The sequence below is a fragment of the Pipistrellus kuhlii genome, unplaced genomic scaffold, assembly GCF_014108245.1.
Source record: "Pipistrellus kuhlii isolate mPipKuh1 unplaced genomic scaffold, mPipKuh1.p scaffold_m20_p_73, whole genome shotgun sequence".
Taxonomy (NCBI): Eukaryota; Metazoa; Chordata; class Mammalia; order Chiroptera; family Vespertilionidae; genus Pipistrellus; species Pipistrellus kuhlii.
Window position 1 is genome coordinate 624560 of NW_023425577.1, and position 15814 is coordinate 640373.

The 15814-nt window shown below is 48.7% G+C and overlaps 3 protein-coding genes across 4 annotated transcripts; 2 read left to right on the forward strand and 1 right to left on the reverse strand.

The window, feature by feature from the left end:
* Positions 1–492: 492 nt before the first annotated feature.
* Positions 493–1967, forward strand: LOC118710333 (developmental pluripotency-associated protein 4-like). Its single transcript, XM_036422791.2, has one exon. The coding sequence runs from the start codon at positions 527–529 to the stop codon at positions 1463–1465; it is 939 nt and encodes a 312-aa protein (XP_036278684.1). The 5' UTR covers positions 493–526; the 3' UTR covers positions 1466–1967.
* Positions 1968–6940: 4973 nt separating this feature from the next.
* GADD45GIP1 (GADD45G interacting protein 1) lies at positions 6941–9346 on the forward strand. Its single transcript, XM_036422860.2, has 2 exons — positions 6941–7325; positions 8989–9346. Exons 1-2 carry the CDS (start codon positions 6976–6978, stop codon positions 9305–9307), a joined length of 669 nt encoding a protein of 222 aa, XP_036278753.1. The 5' UTR covers positions 6941–6975; the 3' UTR covers positions 9308–9346.
* A 455-nt stretch (positions 9347–9801) lies between these two features.
* Positions 9802–15612, reverse strand: RAD23A (RAD23 homolog A, nucleotide excision repair protein). 2 transcript variants are annotated; one of them, XR_004985393.2, is made up of 9 exons: positions 15429–15612; positions 13873–14034; positions 13523–13704; positions 13337–13392; positions 13075–13202; positions 12765–12843; positions 12440–12670; positions 10599–10763; positions 9802–10517 (listed from the first exon to the last, which is right to left on the reverse strand). XR_004985393.2 is itself a non-coding variant. In XM_036422858.2 (9 exons), exons 1-9 carry the CDS (start codon positions 15498–15500, stop codon positions 10404–10406), a joined length of 1092 nt encoding a protein of 363 aa, XP_036278751.1. In that variant the 5' UTR covers positions 15501–15610; the 3' UTR covers positions 9802–10403. The 2 variants fall into 2 exon arrangements, 1 of the variants encoding a protein (XP_036278751.1); XM_036422858.2 differs by having other exon boundaries at positions 12537–12670; positions 15429–15610.
* Between the last annotated feature and the right edge of the window lie 202 nt (positions 15613–15814).

Genomic DNA, 15814 nt, shown 5'->3' on the forward strand with positions numbered 1-15814 from the left:
GGTCCTGGGTTCAATTCCGGTCAAGGGCATGTACCTTGGTTGCGGGCACATCCCCAGTGTGGGGTGTGCAAGAGGCAGCTGGTCGATGTTTCTCTCTCATCGACATTTCTAACTCTCTGTCCCTCTCAATTCCTCTCTGTGTAAAAAATCAATAAAATATATTTTAAAAAAAGAAAAAGAAAGAAAGGACATTCTGAAACATACTACAATGTGGATAAACTTGAAGATATTATGCCAAGTGCAATAAGCCAGTCAGAGATGAACGAATATTGTGTGATTACACTTATACGAGGTCCCTAGAGGAGTTAAATTCAGAGACTGAAGTAGTATGGTGGGTGTCAGGGGCTAAGGAAAGGGGGAATGGGGAGTCAGTGTTTAATGGGGACAGAGTTTTTGTTTTGTAAGATGACAAAGTCCTGGTGGGAATGCAGACTGGTGCAGCCACTGTAGAAAACAGTATGGGGTTTCCTCAAAAAATTAAAACCGAAGAACTTTTTCTTGGTCAGCCTTCGATTCTTTTCTCCTTATGGAAAATACAAAAGGCAAGAAGAAGTCCCCAAAGAAGTCAGGGGAGCAGCAAACAGCTTCAAAATCCCCTCCCGAACCAACTAAAGAAAAACACAGGGCTGCTGGTGAACCAAGCCAACAAAGAACCTCAGAGATGGAGACCAAACGGAAGAGGTCTAAGAAAGATGACCAAGATTATTGTCCAGAAAAGATGGAACCAGAAAAAAAAAGAGTAAAAACTCACAGGAAGATACCCATTCCTCCGCTGCCCGATCACTTGCCACCAGTTAACCTGGTACATCGAGACGTCGTGAGGGCTTGGTGCCAGCAATTAAAGCTGAGCACCAGTGGCCAGAAATGGGAAACATATGACAGGCTGCGTGAATATGCTTACCCTCATCAAAAGAAGACTCCAGTCAAACCCGAGGAGGCAAAGATATTGTCTTTAGCACAAAGGAAGTTGAAGGTGCAGCAGGGGGAAATGACTCTGGACAGTTTTGCTCTTCCTGAACTGACTGCTTCCCCGAAAGGGGGGGCTGCTTCTGACGGGGATGCAGCTGCTCTCCTGGAGGGAATGGACAATCTTTTCGTGTCAACTTCCACCCCAGATGATGTGTTTGCCTCCTGGAGCAGAATTGCAGCCACTACTGGGAAGACTGGGAGTTTGAAGACTAAGAGGTTGCCACAGGAGGCCACTGGTCTCCAGTGGTGTGTGGTCCATGGACAGAGTCTCCCTGCAGACACAGAGGGTTGGGTTCAGCTGCAGTTTTATGCTGGGCAGGCCTGGGTTCCTGAGAAACCGGGGCAAGTGTGTGCCCTCTTCTTGATACCTTCCCTCAGCTTTCCACCCCCCCACCTGGAGGATAATATGTTGTGCCCAAAATGCGTTCATAGGAATAAGGTGTTATCGAGGAGCTTTCCTTGCGAAGGAAGAGATTACGGCTATGATTGTAATTAAAATGGTAGGAAGGTGACTACAATCAACTCCACGGTGCCTCTGACAGCAATTCGGGGCTGCTCGACATCCTCGGTGCTCCCTGTTTACAGGGCCCAGACAGGTGGGGAGCAGATGTTACTCTTAGACTACCAAAAGTGCCTGCTGCTGCATCTGCTGGGATACAGCTATCATTCATTGCAGTGAAGATGCAAAAGTCACACCATCTGACGATTACCCATCTGAAACAGAAGGGATTCCAGCAGCTCTTTCATGGTGGGAGCCTGAACTGAACTTCTCGAGGGGAGTGGAGAGACAGGTGTGCTCCCTCACTAGACTCCTGCCTTCTGAGTCCTATATATGTAAAGTAACCATCTGCTATGTTTCGGGAATTTAGTTGTATGCAAATTATTGTTAACTAGAAGCCCAGTGCACAAATTTGTCCACGGGTCAGGGCCAATTGGGCTGAGCTGGGCTGGCCAGGGGGAGGAGCTGTTGGTGTTTGGCCAGCCTGCTCTGTCCTCAATGGGGGGGTTAGGGTGGGAGGGGGTCAATTGGGGGCAGGGCTAGTTGGGGCAAGGGTCTGCAGGCAGTTGACCGACCAGCCCCAACCCCTGGTCAAATACCCAGTCAAAGGGACAATTTTCATTTTAACCTTTTATAATATTATATAGGATGTTAACTCAGTAGGATTAAGCCAAAAGGCATGATTTTGTTTTAGTGTAATAAATAATATATACTTAAAAAAAAAAAAAAAAAAAAATTAAAACCCACTTTTAGAAATATACCCCAAGAAATCAGAAACACCAGTCAGAAATATATGCGACCCTATGTTCATAGCAGCACAATCTATAATATTTGGAAACAGCTTAAGTGCCCATCAGCAGATGAGTTGATACAGACCTAGCTGGTTTGGCTCAGTGGATAGTGTCAGCCTGTGGACTGAGGGTCCCAGGTTCGATTCCAGTCAAGGGCACATGCCTGGGTTGTGAGCTTGGTCCCAGAGTGGGGTGTGCAGGAGGCAACCAATCAATGATTCTCTCTCATTGTTGATGTTTTTATCTCTCTCTCCCTCTTCCTTCCTCTCTGAAATATATATATATTTTAAACTGTGGTACAGCTACATAATGGAATACTATGCTGCTATAAAAAAGAAGGAACTCTTACCATTTGCATCAGCATGGATGAACCTGGAGAGCATTATGCTAAGCAAAACAAGCCAGTCAGAGAAAGATAAATATCACGATCTCACTCATTTGTGGAATATAATAAACAACATAAACTGATGAATAATAGATCCAGAAACATAGAAGCATCGAACAGACCATCAAACCTCAGAAGGAAAGCGGGGGGTGGGGGTGGGGGGTGATGGTAAGAGATCAACTTGTTTGCATACATACAAGCCTAACCAATGGGCACAGATAATAGGGGGGTGAGGGCATGTGCTGTGGGTGGGAGTGGCCGGGGAGAGGTCAATGGAGACATACTAGTGTGGAATACTTTAAACAATAAACAATTTAGATTAAAAAAGAAAAAAAGATGACAAAGTCCTGGAGATGTGGTGGTGATTACACAATGATGTGAATGTGCTTAATGCCACTGAGTAATATGCTCAAAAGTGGTTTCGATGGTAAGTTTTGTGTGTATTTTGTCACAATTAAAAATTTTTAATTAAAATATGTTTATAAATTATTCTTACCTTAATTTAAACCTTATTTAATAAATAAGTAAGTGCTGGTTGTAATCTACCTCATTGATTTCCTGAATCAATAATGGGCCCCATGACTCACAATGTGAAAAACAGCTACATAACATGTGTAATAAGTCTACAGGGATCCACATGGAAACATCTGGAAAGTATAAGAGAGAAAAATTGCAAATACTTTCAGGATACCAGTTATGTGCACTGTTTAAAAATATAGATTATACAGTTTTCACAGACTCCAGAGGAGTAGTAAATGCATAAAGGCTGGTCCTGGAAGAATAAACTAATTTCAAAATAATTGTTAATCCTGCCGAAACCGGTTTGGCTCCAGCCTGTGGACTGAAAGGTCCTGAGTTCGATTCCAGTCAAGGGCATGTACCTTGGTTGCGGGCACATCCCCAGTGGGGTGTGTGCAAGAGGCAGCTGATCGATGATTCTCTCTCATTGATGTTTCTAACTCTGTCCCTCTCCCTTCCTCTCTGTAAAAAAATTAATAAAATATATTTTAAAAAATTGTTAATCCTTAAAAGGGCGGGAGGGAAACGGATGCATTTGAAGATGGAGATATTACTGTCATTGGAGGCTTCCATGGGAAAGGCCAAGTTTTTGTTTTGTTTTTTAATATATTTTATTGATTTTTTACAGAGAGGAAGGAAGAGAGATAGAGAGTTAGAAACATCGATGAGAGAGAGTCATCGATCAGCTGCCTCTTGCACACCCCCTACTGGGGATATGCCCGCAACCAAGGTACATGCCCTTGACCGGGATCGAACCCGGGACCCTTCAGTCCCCAAGCCGACGCCCTATCCATTGAGCCAAACCGGTCTCGGCAAGGCCAAGTTTTATAAAAAAAAATTTTTTTAAATGGTCTAAAGTAAGCAAGTCAAAGTATAAATACTTTGATAGGATAGAAGTAGGTTTACAGTTGTGAGTACATAAAACAGAGTTTTCTCTTGTCTTATTTACTTATTTATTTTTCCATTGCTTTTCAGAGAGAGTGGAAGACCGGGAGGGAGGGAGACAGAGATCTATGTGAGACACATTGATTGGTTGCCTACAGAACCATCCTGACCAGGGGCAGGGAGCAGACCACAACCCAGGAATTGACCGGGAATTGAACCCACAAACCCTTTGGTATGCAGGCTGATGCTCTAACCACTGAACACACTGGCCAGGGCTCTTGCATTATTATTTATTAACTAGAGACCCAATGCACAAAATTCGTGCAAGAGTAGGCCTTCCTTCCCCCAGCTGCCAGAGCCAGCCTCCCTCTGGCACCCGGGACCCGGGCTTCCCTCGCAGCGCCAGCTTCGTCCAGAAGGACGTCTAACCTAATTAGCATAACATGCTTCTATTATAGATTCTTATATTATTCTCCATACAAACAACTGTAAATCTACTTTTGTACTTTGCATCACCCTGTATTTATTAAACCTGAGTAATGATATGTCACTGTACTTTTCTGTTCTTATGAAATAATTTATTAACACTGTAAATGATGTATACAGCAACTCTCTAGGATACATAAGAAACAAACAAGTTGAGGAGTGCTCAGATGGGGAAGAGGAAGATGGGGAGCAGGTGGGAGTAAGACTACTTGCTGTTATCCTTTTTGTTGCTTTTTTTCTTTTTTCTTTTTTTGTTGTTGCTTTTATTTTCATTTTTAAATTGTGAAATATAATAACTCTACAGGAAAGTGGGAAACCCGCACACATAGTTACTTACAGCTTAAAAAATAATTATAACTCAGGTATCACTGTAGCCCAGATCAAGAAATAATATGGAATATAGTTCACGGAGAAAGCAAACAGAACAGGTTGCCCAACTCAATGACCTGTTTCAAATCAACCCCCCTCCATGTGACCACCACCTAGATGCCGCCTCAGAATGAAAAGGAATAGTCCTGCCTCCTTGGTTGCATGTGAGGTCTGTGAGACATCTGCATTGCTGGGAGCAGTTGTAATCTCTGCCCTTGCATTCCTGTAGAGTATTCTGTCGGCTGAAACATGTTTAGGTATCCCTTCTATTGCAAATAAATGGGGGTGAAATTACTGAGAATCCATAGGATGGAATCCAGCTTGGGATATATACAGTCCTGCTGTGACCTACAAATATTCTTGTCCAGGCTTCCCGGCTCACTGAACAAACTGCAATTCTCCCTTCCTTTCTTTTCTTCTTTTTGGTAAAAAAAAAATATATATATATATATATATATATATATATATATATATATATATATATATATATAATATATTTACCATTTTAACCATTTTTAAGCGGTATTAAGCACATTAATTCACAATGTTTTGCAACCATCAACACCATCCATCTCCAGAACTTTGTCATCTTCCCAAAATAAAACTCTGTCCCCATTAAACACTAACTCCTCATCCTTCTCCCCAGCCCTGGCACCCATCATAACTCTAACTCCTCATCATAACCTCCTATGAATGAAATAATACAACACATGTCCCTTTGTAACTGGCTTATTTCACTTAGCATCAGGTCTTCCAGGTTCATCCATATTGTAGCATGTCAAAATTCCCTTCCTTTTTAAGGCTAAATTCTCTTTCAAAAATAGTGATTGGGTTCAATCAATATGGCTCAGTAGTTGAGCATCAACCTATGAACCAGGAGGTCAGGTTTGATTCCTGGTCAGGGCACATGCTCTGGTTACAGCCTCAATCCCCAAAAGGGGTGGGCAGGAGGCAGCCAGTCAATGATTCTCTCTCATCACCCATGTTTCTCTCTCTCTTTCCCTCTCCCTTCCTCTCTGAAATCAATAAAAATATATATATTTTTAAATGAACCTTTACCATGGACATAGACAATAGGGTGGTGAAGACCTGAGTTGGGGGGTGGGGGATAGAGGTGGTCAATGGGGTAAAAAAAAGGACATATGTAATACTTTCAACAATGAAGATTTTTTAAAAATAAAATGAGCCTATAAATAAATAAAAAGAAACAAACAAACCATGGTGCTGGAAGAGGTCACCCGTCTTCCAGATGCCTTGGTTCCCTGGGCTGTTCCTTGGGATTCCCTGAATGCACAGCACTGGGGACTGCACAGACCCCTCTCATCAGTCTTAATTGCTCTTACCAAAATTTTCTCAGCCCAGCTGGTGTTGCTCAGTTTTCGAGTCTTGACCTATGGACCAGGTCACCATTGGATTCCCAGTCAGGGCACATGCCAGGCTGCAGCTCCATCTCCAGTGTGTGGGGAAGGGGAGGGAGGGCCTGCAGGAGGCAGCCAATCAATCAGTGATTTTCCCTCTCTCAACATTGATGTCGCGCTCTCTCTCCTATCCTTCCTCTGAAATAAAAACATATTTTAAAAGATTACATAAATAGAATAAAAATTACTTCTGTGGAAATAATTTAAGTTCTACTTTATATACAATTTAAATACCATCTTAATAAGTAATTGCTAAAATAACATTTTTAAAAAATATATATTTTATTGATTTTTTTTTTTACAGAGAGGAAGAGAGAGGGATAGTTAGAAACATCGATCAGCTGCCTCTTGCACACCCCCTAATGGAGCTGTGCCCACAACCAAGGTACAAGCCCTTGACCAGAATTGAACCTGGGACCCTTCAGTCCGCAGGCCGACGCTCTATCCACTGAGCCAAACCGGTTTGGCTAAAATAGCATTTTATTTTATTTTTATTTTTTTATCAGATCCAGCTTTATTAAAATAGCATTTTAAATTAGACTCGAAGATGTATAAAAAATTTTTACACCCGCCTTCCCTCAGGCCCCCTGTGGTCTTGCGCTCAGGCAGCACTGTGGCCAGCCCGCCGGCCGGCGAGGACCCCACACAGCCAAGATGGCGGCGCCCGTGCGGCGCTCCCGCAGCCTGCTCGGGCTGGCGACAGCACTGGGCCCAGGCTTCCGTGCCTACCGGGCGCCTCCGCCCCCGCGCCGCTGGCCTGGGCCCTGGTGGCCAGATCCGGATGATCTGCTGACCCCGCCATGGCAGCTGGGGCCGCGTCACGCGGCCAAGCAGTTCGCGCGGCACGGCGCAGCCTCCGGGGTGGACCCCGGTTCGCTGTGGCCGTCGCAGGAACAGCTACGCGAGCTGGAGGCCGAGGAGAGCGAGTGGTACCCGAGCCTGGCGGCCATGCAGGAGTCATTGCGGGTACAGCAGCTGGCCGAGGAGCAGAAGCGTAAGGCCAGGTGCGTACGTGTGCGGGGCTGCGGGTCCGCGCCCTTAGTGGCCCAATGCGTGAATTGCACCCCAACGGGCCTTTTTCGTGGGGCTTGTGTTGCTGTAGATTTACGTGGTGCAAAGCAGACTTCTGAGTAACTGTTCAGGCGCCTACTGTGTGCAAGGCCTGTCCCAGGTGCGGAGGGCAACACAGCAGGGAACAAAACATTTCAGATAGCAACAGAGCTATTAGGAAGATAAAATTTGGTGAAGAGTGCAGTCGGAGGGCGGCTTTGGTTTGGGACTTACACTTGATGCTTAAGCAAAGATCTGAATGACCACACAAGGAAATGTTCTGGATAGAGGGAACAGCTAAGGCCCTGAGGTAGGAACGTGCTTTCAGGAACAGCCAGGCCGTCATTGGAAAGTGATGAGGTCTGGAATCAACAGCAAAGGTCGGATTCGTAAGTAGGTCTAGACTCAAAGGATTAGATTTAACCAAAGTATGGAGGCAAGACTAGGGGCATGAGGGTTGCACCCCTTTCTGGAGTGCGGAGCCAGCCAAAGCAGGCAAGGTGGAGCGGGCCATTTGTGTTCTCAGTGTTTAATGTTCTTATTTGCACAACAGCTCTGAGAGGAAGGGGGGGGACCACCTCAGTTTTAGAAATGAGGAAACTGAGGCCTGGGAGACGGAGTCACCAGTTCATCACCCAGGCAGTGAACGGTGGATATAGAATGGGAACCTCTCTCCTATCTCTGCCCCACCCCAGCTAAATAACAATCATGAGGCTTTAGTTCCTCCTGCCTCACATTTCTGATCCTTAAAATGGGGCTATAACTGGCACCTACACACTCAGGATTGGATGGAAAGGTCAATCCATTTCTTGTCTTTACTCTTGGCCTATAACTGGGCCTGGCTTACAGTAGTGGTCAGTTATGTCCCCGGGAATGGCAGGCATGGTGTGTGACACAGGTGGTTCACTAGACAGCTCGGTGAAATGTTCATTTGGGGTCTGCTTCTGGGGGTTATTGGGGCTTGGCCCTCTCATGCTCTAGGTTAGGGGTGTTGAACTCAGAGAAGGGGCCAAAATCTAAAATCCAGCCTAAATCGCGGGCCGAATGGTTTACTGAACAGTCATAAACTGTCATTGTGATGGAAACGCAGCGGAGTGCAGTGATGACAGCGCGGTGCGGGCCACATTGCAAGGCCTGGCGGGACGGATTTGGCCCACGGACCTTGTGTTTGACACATGTGCTCTAGGTCATACATAAATTAGTTCATCTCTACTGCCTTTTCACTAGATAATGGCCAAAATAAATCTTCCCAGTTTTTCAACTCCCTGGAGGAGTTAGAAAGCAAGGTGTGGGCAGACTAGCCGAAACCAGTTTGGCTCAGTGGATAGAGCGTCAGCCTGAAAGGTCCCAGGTTCCATTCCCGCGAAGAGCATGTACCCTGGTTGCGGGCACATCCCCAGTGGGGGGTATGCAAGAGGCAGCTGATCGATGTTTCTCACTCATCGGTGTTTCTAACTCTATCCCTCTCTCTTCCTCTCTGTAAAAAAATCAATAATATATATTTTTTTAAAAAACAAACACAAAGATGTGGGCAAACTGGAGGGTGTGATATGGGCAGATGTGTGCTTCTCTGGTTCGGTGTCACTTTCCTCACCTCCCACCTTCCTTCCCCTACAGGGAACAGCTCATTGCAGAGAGCATGGCCAAGATGCCACAGATGATTGAGAACTGGCGGCGGCAGAAGCAGGAGCGCAAGGAGAAGGAGAAGGCAGACAAGGAGCGGCGAGCCCGGCTGCAGGCTGAAGCCCAGGAGCGCCTGGGCTACCACGTGGACCCACGGAGTGCCCGTTTCCAGGAGCTGCTGCAGGACCTGGAGAAGCAGCAGCGCAAACGCCTCAAGGAGGAAAAACAAAGACAGAGGAAGGAGGCAAGAACTGCTGCAATGGCTGCCGCTGCAGACCAGGGCCCACCAGCCTCCGCGGCACCCAGCTCCTGAGCTCTTCCTTCTCAATAAAACCTGCTGCCCAGCAGCCTCGTCTTAGAGAGCTGTGTCCTCTCAGTAAACGCTCCCCTAATATGCGAGGCCAGGGAATCCCCATCCTCCCATCCTTCCCTGGCGCTGCTCCCTGGGGGACTCTAGACCATGTTTCAGGAGAGAACGGGGGATCAATGAGGAAATAATGTAGGAGCAGATGGCAGAGGAGAAGGCTTCTGTTTACCAACATTAATCTCCAGTAATTACGGGGGGGGGAGGGGGGGAGTTTAGCCAAAACAGACTGGTGATGATGGGGGATGGGGGTAGGAACAAGCCCTTTCAAGACCGAGATGGGACTGGGGCCCACTGCAGGGAGGAGGATACACTGGGGGCGCCTATCTGCACAGGCTGACGGGCCTCTGTCCCTTCTTGGCATTCCCCAATTGCCTGTGCCCAACTAACCCCCAGAGTCAGACAAGCTGGAGTGGGAAGCCCCAGCAGGCACAGACCACAGATGGGCTTTTAAAAGTTTATTCACTTCAAAACCTTTAGCAGAGACAGGGTTCTGTTCTGGGGTGGCCTTGACCTCCAGAGCAGCTCTGATGTTACCCCTTCCCCAGGCAGAAGCCTGGCCGCTTCCTCCCAATGAAGTGATGCAGGCTGGAGGCCAAGGCCAGAATGTGCTCACCCCAGATGGGAAGGTTTGGGCCATTCCAACAGAGGATCAAAGTTTGGGGCTCCAGCTTCCCCTCACCCTTTGGGGAATGGGGAAGCAAGCAGCCGCTTCTCCATCTGGCTGCAGGGAGCTGGGACAGAGGCCAAGAGGGGCCCATCTGTCACCCCCGGTCCTGCCAGCTCCTTAGAGCAGGAGCAGGCTGAGCTAAGGCAGGGAATGGGGGGACAGCTGTCTAGCCCAGGTCGTCTCAGGCTAAGATGGGAATAGGAGCCATTTCAGGAGGCTGGGAAGTTGGGTGGTTGTGTGTTTTAAAGATTTTTTTCTTTTTTTCCACTTCTTAAATAAACATGAATATATATATATATATATATATATTTCTTTTATAAAACGTTTGTAGATTTGGGGGTAGGGTGGGGCAGTAGGCAGCCTGGCTTCCTGGCATCACTCATCATCAAAGTTCTGACTCAGGAGGAAGTTGGCAGCCAAGTTCTCGTTTTTTTCACAGGCGAAGTAGGCCTGGATCACCAGGCTCTCTGGGAAGCCCAAGGCCTTCAACTGTGGGAAGATGGGCAGGTATGAGCAGGGGTTGAGGGGACCTGCCCACCAGTAGGGTTGCCCCTCAGCCAGGCCTCTTACCCTCTCTATAGCTTCCTTCTCCTGAGGCGTCACCTGGATGTAGTTCATCTGCGGGGCCTCCTCGCCTATGGCACCCACCTCACCCTCAATGTCAGAGATGTCCGCCAGCTCCCCAGGGGGCTCATTCAGCATCTGGATGAACTGCTCCTGGTGCCGGCTGATTTGCTGTGAGTGACAGAGGGCAGGGGATGACCCAAGGCCGCTGGCCCACCTCCCCAAGTGTATTATCATAGCCCTTGCTTTTCATTCACTAGTAAAGTATGTTGAAGGTCCCTATTCTAGCCAAATAGCAACAGTGGTGAACAGACCCTGCCTGGTGGAGCTGATATTCCAGAGTGGTGGGATAGGCCATAAACAAGCAAGTAAGTGGATAATTATTTACAATGTAAATATTGGGCTTGGCATACAGTAGGGCACACACAGGGCTAGGAAAGACATTTTGGGCCAGGAGAGAAGGGAGTTTCCTCAGGTAGAACGTGTTGCAAGTGCAAAGGCCAAAGTGTGGGGATGCATTTGACAAATCCCAGAAACAAGATCCATTTGGCTAAACTGAAGTACACAAGAAAGAGGAGAGTGAAGAACAGAAAATTAGAGAGAAAAATGGGACCAGACCTGCTTTCTTCTATGGCCTTCTAGTGTAATGGGACACCACAGTGGTGATGGGTAAATCTGTGTACCTTTTAAAATATTAATTCATAAGCCGGGACCGGTTTAGCTCAATGGATAGAGCGTCGGCTTGGGGACTGAAGGGACCCGGGTTCGATTCCAGTCAAGGGCATGTACCTTGGTTGCGGGCATATCCCCAGTAGGGGGTGTGCAAGAGGCAACTGATCGATGACTCTCTCTCATCGATGTTTCTAACTCTCTATCTCTATCCCTTCCTCTCTGTACAAAATCAATAAAATATATTAAAATAAATAAATAAATAAAATATTAATTCATATGGATGTTGCCTATCTGGGGGTTCTGATAAAACTGTCCCAACTTTTATGTACATATGACAATTTTCATTTGAATGAAGAAAGTGCTTTTTCAAGACTATCTCCTAATGGAGAATGGGCTGTGAGGGCTGTGCAGAAACAGGCCTGGCCACCAGGCGGGAGGTGAAGTATCAGCCACAGAGCTAGAGTGCGAGGCTGGACTGACAAGATGTTCTGGAAGTAGAGCAGATATACCAGGTGACAGACAACCCCACCAGGCTGGTCCGTGTGGGGATAGAAAGGGATGGAAAGAGGGTCTGCTCTGAAAACTTAAGACACCTGGAAAACATTTCCATGGAGGCATTAAATCAGCCATGGAAAAGCTGGCATCCAGAGGTCTGGCTGATTACACAGATTTGAGGGTCACCACAGACCGAAGGCCCCAGAAGGATCATGGGGAGGACTGAGTGCAGATAAAGAACAGGTGTGCAGCCTGGGCTCTCCAGCTGCTGGAGGAGGTGAACAGGAGGAACCAGCATAAGACAGAAGTGGGAAGAGCAGCAGCAGACTGGTCCTGAACTGGGAGAGGCAGGCATTCATGGAGGATCCAGAGCCAAGTAGGACCCAGTAGGGTTTCAACTGCAATGAAACCCTACTGACATGACATATATGAAGCACCAGCTGTATGTGCAGCTGAGACACAGAATCACAAGACCCAGAAGACAGAGCACAAGAGCCAGAGCTGGAGGCAGATACTCCACCAGCTGCACGCTGCACCAAGCCTCTGGGGTCTTCTTCTATAACACCCACACCCTCACATGGTGACTGGGAGGATTATACAGAACATAGGTCAAAGGGAGCACCAGGGGACTGCTGTTAGTCCATTTTTCCAAGTATAGAGGGGAATGCCTACAAAGCTACAAAGGTCCCGGACCAGGCTCCTCCTTTCAGGTTTTGGTTCCCATGGGGAGGAGAGGCATTGGCCACACTGGCTCCCTCTGAGCCCCCAGGGCCGCACCTGCAGAAGCTGTGGGTTTTCCTGGCCCAGCTGCTGAAGCAGGGCAGGCAGCAGCGCTGGGTTCTGCTGAATCACCTGCCGCATATTCTGGAACTGGGGCTGGTCCCGCAGGAACTCCAGGGGGTTCTCTCCGGCTGGCAGGAGGGAGGCATGTAGTGAGACCCCAGGCTGGGCTCCCAGAAGCCTTGACAGCAGACACCCCACATGCACACCTCCCAAGTCACTCACCTGGTTCTGTGGCCGGCTGCTCAGACACTTGGCTCTCCTGGACAGAACCATGTTCTGGCTCGGGACTCCCAGGAATTCCCTGTAGGGGTCCTATTTAGTTCTAAAGCACAGAAGACCCGCTGCCTCCCTCCTGCCCGCTCAGCCCTGGCAGGAGACAGGTGAGGCCCACCCATCCACTCATGTCCAGCCTTTTGTAGAAAGCCTTTCCTGGCTGGAACCACAACCCAAAGGCTTTTGGGAGCAGGTTTTGCCTCCCTGACCACCCATCAAGGCACTGAAGCCTCCCCAGGAGGCTGTTCCCCAACCTCACCGTGAGTAGATACTCCACGGCTCGGTGGGGGTTGTTGTAGCTGGCTCTCAGGGCGGCCACGACCCGTTCCCGATCATAGCCCATGGACATGATCTCCGTCAGCATCGTCTCATATTCAGAGCCAGTCACTGTGGAGGGAGCCGTGAGGTCTGGGTCACCAGGGGAAGGGAAGGAGAGCTCCCAGACCCTACTGAACCCACACAAGACCCAACTGATGGCTGGAACACCCAGTCACTTCTGCCCCCAGGGACTGCCCACCCACCTAGCGTGGAGGCTGCGTCATCCTCTCTCCCGCTGCTACCTGAAGAAGGAACAGAGCTGCAAATTCAAGAGAGAGAAATCGGACCCTGGCTTCTGGAGGTCTGCCCACCCCCTGTGTGTGTTATGTGGGCAATGGAATGTGCTGGGAGGACCGGGCCCAAACTGGGGCTGCTGCTCCCTGCCTTACCCTGACACAGACTCCGGGGATGCCGTGGGGACTGATTCCTCCGATGGACTCCTGTCCTCTCTGACGGTAGGTGGGATATGGGACATGCCTGAGGCAGGGGCCAGCGGGAAGGAGGTGGAGGACTCAGGGGCAGCAGTGGTTGAGGCCTCTGGGGGTACTGAGGTGCCTGAGCTGTTTTTGGCCTGTCATACCCAGAAAAAGGGAGCAGGCATCAGTATCCCTATCGAGCCTCAGCATCCAGCCACAGCCAGGCCCCACCCTATTCACAGCTAATCTCTCATGGGCACACAGGCTCTAGCCAGCTCCCCAGCTAAGCCATGTAATCCTCACAACCAGCATATTTCACCCACCTTGGTCACCATGACAACCACAAAGTTCTTCTCATCTATGTGATAGTCCCTGATGGGGACCTCGTCACTCAGGATCTTGCCAGCATAGATGAGTTTCTGTCCAGCCACAGGAAAGGCATCACGACCCTTTTCAGCTTCTATCTTCTCCTTTAGCACCTTCACCTGCAGGAAGGGATGCAGTCATTGCAAACAGCAAGATTCTCTCTTCTCTTCTAGCTTGGGGAGAAGAGGCTGAAAGCCTTGATGACAGAGAAGCTAAGCTTCACAGCCAAGCATGCTCGATTTGAGTTATTTGATCATTCCAATATTCAACAGAGTATTGACAGAACACTTATAATCTGTCAGGTGCTGTTTCAGACACTGAGGCACAGCAGGAAACAAAACGCAAGACCCTGTTCTCATAGAGATGACACTCATGTGGGGAAGAGTTAAAAGCAAGTATGTATTTTAGATGATGAAAAGTGTGGTGAAAAAACAAAACAATTTGGGGGGTTAAAGAGGGTTCCTCATTCCACACTGCAGACAGCCCTCAGTTCTTACTGAGAGTGTAAGTTAATAGGGCTATCATAAATGTATATGTGCCACATTTTTTGAGCCTCACAATAATTATACCCTCATTTCACATTTAAGAAAATGGAGGCACAGAAAGATTAAGTAATTTCTCCCCAAAGTCAAAGAGTTGAGGTTTAAAAAACAAAACAAAACAAAAAAACAACTGTGTTTCCTTTTCTGCAAAAAGTAGATGTCAATGTCTCCTTCATGGGGTAGCTGTGCAAAAAGTGCCGAGTACATACACAGTCCATATGTTTGTTGGGTCCTAAATAACCCTTTTCAGAGCTAAAAAAAAAAAGCAGAATAATGCTTTGACTGTGGGCTCTGACATAAGGCAGAGGTGAATTTGAATCTTACCTAGCTCTGCCATTACTCGCTGTGTGAGACTATGGCCAAGTTCCTTTACTCTAGGTTTCTGGATCTGTAAAGTGAGGAGTCAGGAGTCCCCAAATAACAGGCCTGTTTTGTAGATTTAGTAAGATAATAACAGTAAAAACTCAGCGACTAGCAAAGAACAAACGGCCAATAAACAAGGACCACTGAAACTCGGACCACTTAAAATCATTATCATCATCGCTGCCGTCATCAGTGGGCATCTACTGGCCGCTACTCCCAGATTCGGCCACCAACGTCCAGAGGAGACGCCCGCAAAGCTGAGAACCCAGAGCCCCCGTGTCGGGGAGCGCAGCCCAGCCGGGCATCCGAGCCAGCCTCCCGCGCCCCGCGAGAGCGCTGACATTAGACCCGGAGCCTGGCAGGCGCCCCGGGGGTGGAGCCTGGTCCGGAGACCAGACTGTGAGCGCCGCCCCGGCCACCAGGGGTTGGCGAAGACTATCAGGGGAAGGGGGGCAGAATGGTCCTGGAAAATGAGGCAGGTTGGGAGGAGTGAACTCGGTCCGGACCGCGCCATCCTCCCTGCCCTCCCGCCGGGATCTCTGCCTCCCCGCCCCCATACCACCCTCTGAACCCGTCACTCCCATCCCAGGCTCTAGCCTGGCTCGCACCGTCTCATCAGGCTCCATGCGGATCTTAAAAGTCTGCTGCTGCAGTGTCTTGAGCGTGATGGTGACGGCCATGGCGGGGCCCGAGCGAAGCGGCGGCCCCGGGACCCTCTCACAACATGCAACTCACGCCGCCGCCATCTTAGTGCCCAGCCGCACCGCTAGCCGACCGCTTCCGGGGCAGGTGCTGCGCGCGCAGACAATCAGAGCACGTGACCCCTGCGCGCGCGCGCTCTTCCCCTTCTCATCTCCCCCGCCTCCCCTCCCACCTTGGGCTTTCTTGGGCATGCGTATGAGGCACCCTCGGGCCAGGCATGCGCACACTAATTCTACGCTGCCGAGAGATGGATGTTCCCGGTTAAGCGAGCATGCCTGTCACGTGGCTTCGT

Excerpts from the sequence above, each read along its gene's own strand:
- GADD45GIP1 (XM_036422860.2), top strand. The coding sequence starts at position 6,976 with ATGGCGGCGCCCGTGCGGCGCTCCCGCAGCCTGCTCGGGCTGGCGACA. Across the intron at positions 7,326-8,988 it reads GAGCAGAAGCGTAAGGCCAG|GGAACAGCTCATTGCAGAGA; the intron begins GTGCGTACGTGT and ends CTTCCCCTACAG.
- RAD23A (XM_036422858.2), bottom strand. The coding sequence starts at position 15,500 with ATGGCCGTCACCATCACGCTCAAGACACTGCAGCAGCAGACTTTTAAG. Across the intron at positions 14,035-15,428 it reads GCATGGAGCCTGATGAGACG|GTGAAGGTGCTAAAGGAGAA; the intron begins GTGCGAGCCAGG and ends CCCTTCCTGCAG. Across the intron at positions 12,671-12,764 it reads GCAGCCGGCCACAGAACCAG|CCGGAGAGAACCCCCTGGAG; the intron begins GTGAGTGACTTG and ends CCCTCCTGCCAG.
- LOC118710333 (XM_036422791.2), top strand. The coding sequence starts at position 527 with ATGGAAAATACAAAAGGCAAGAAGAAGTCCCCAAAGAAGTCAGGGGAG.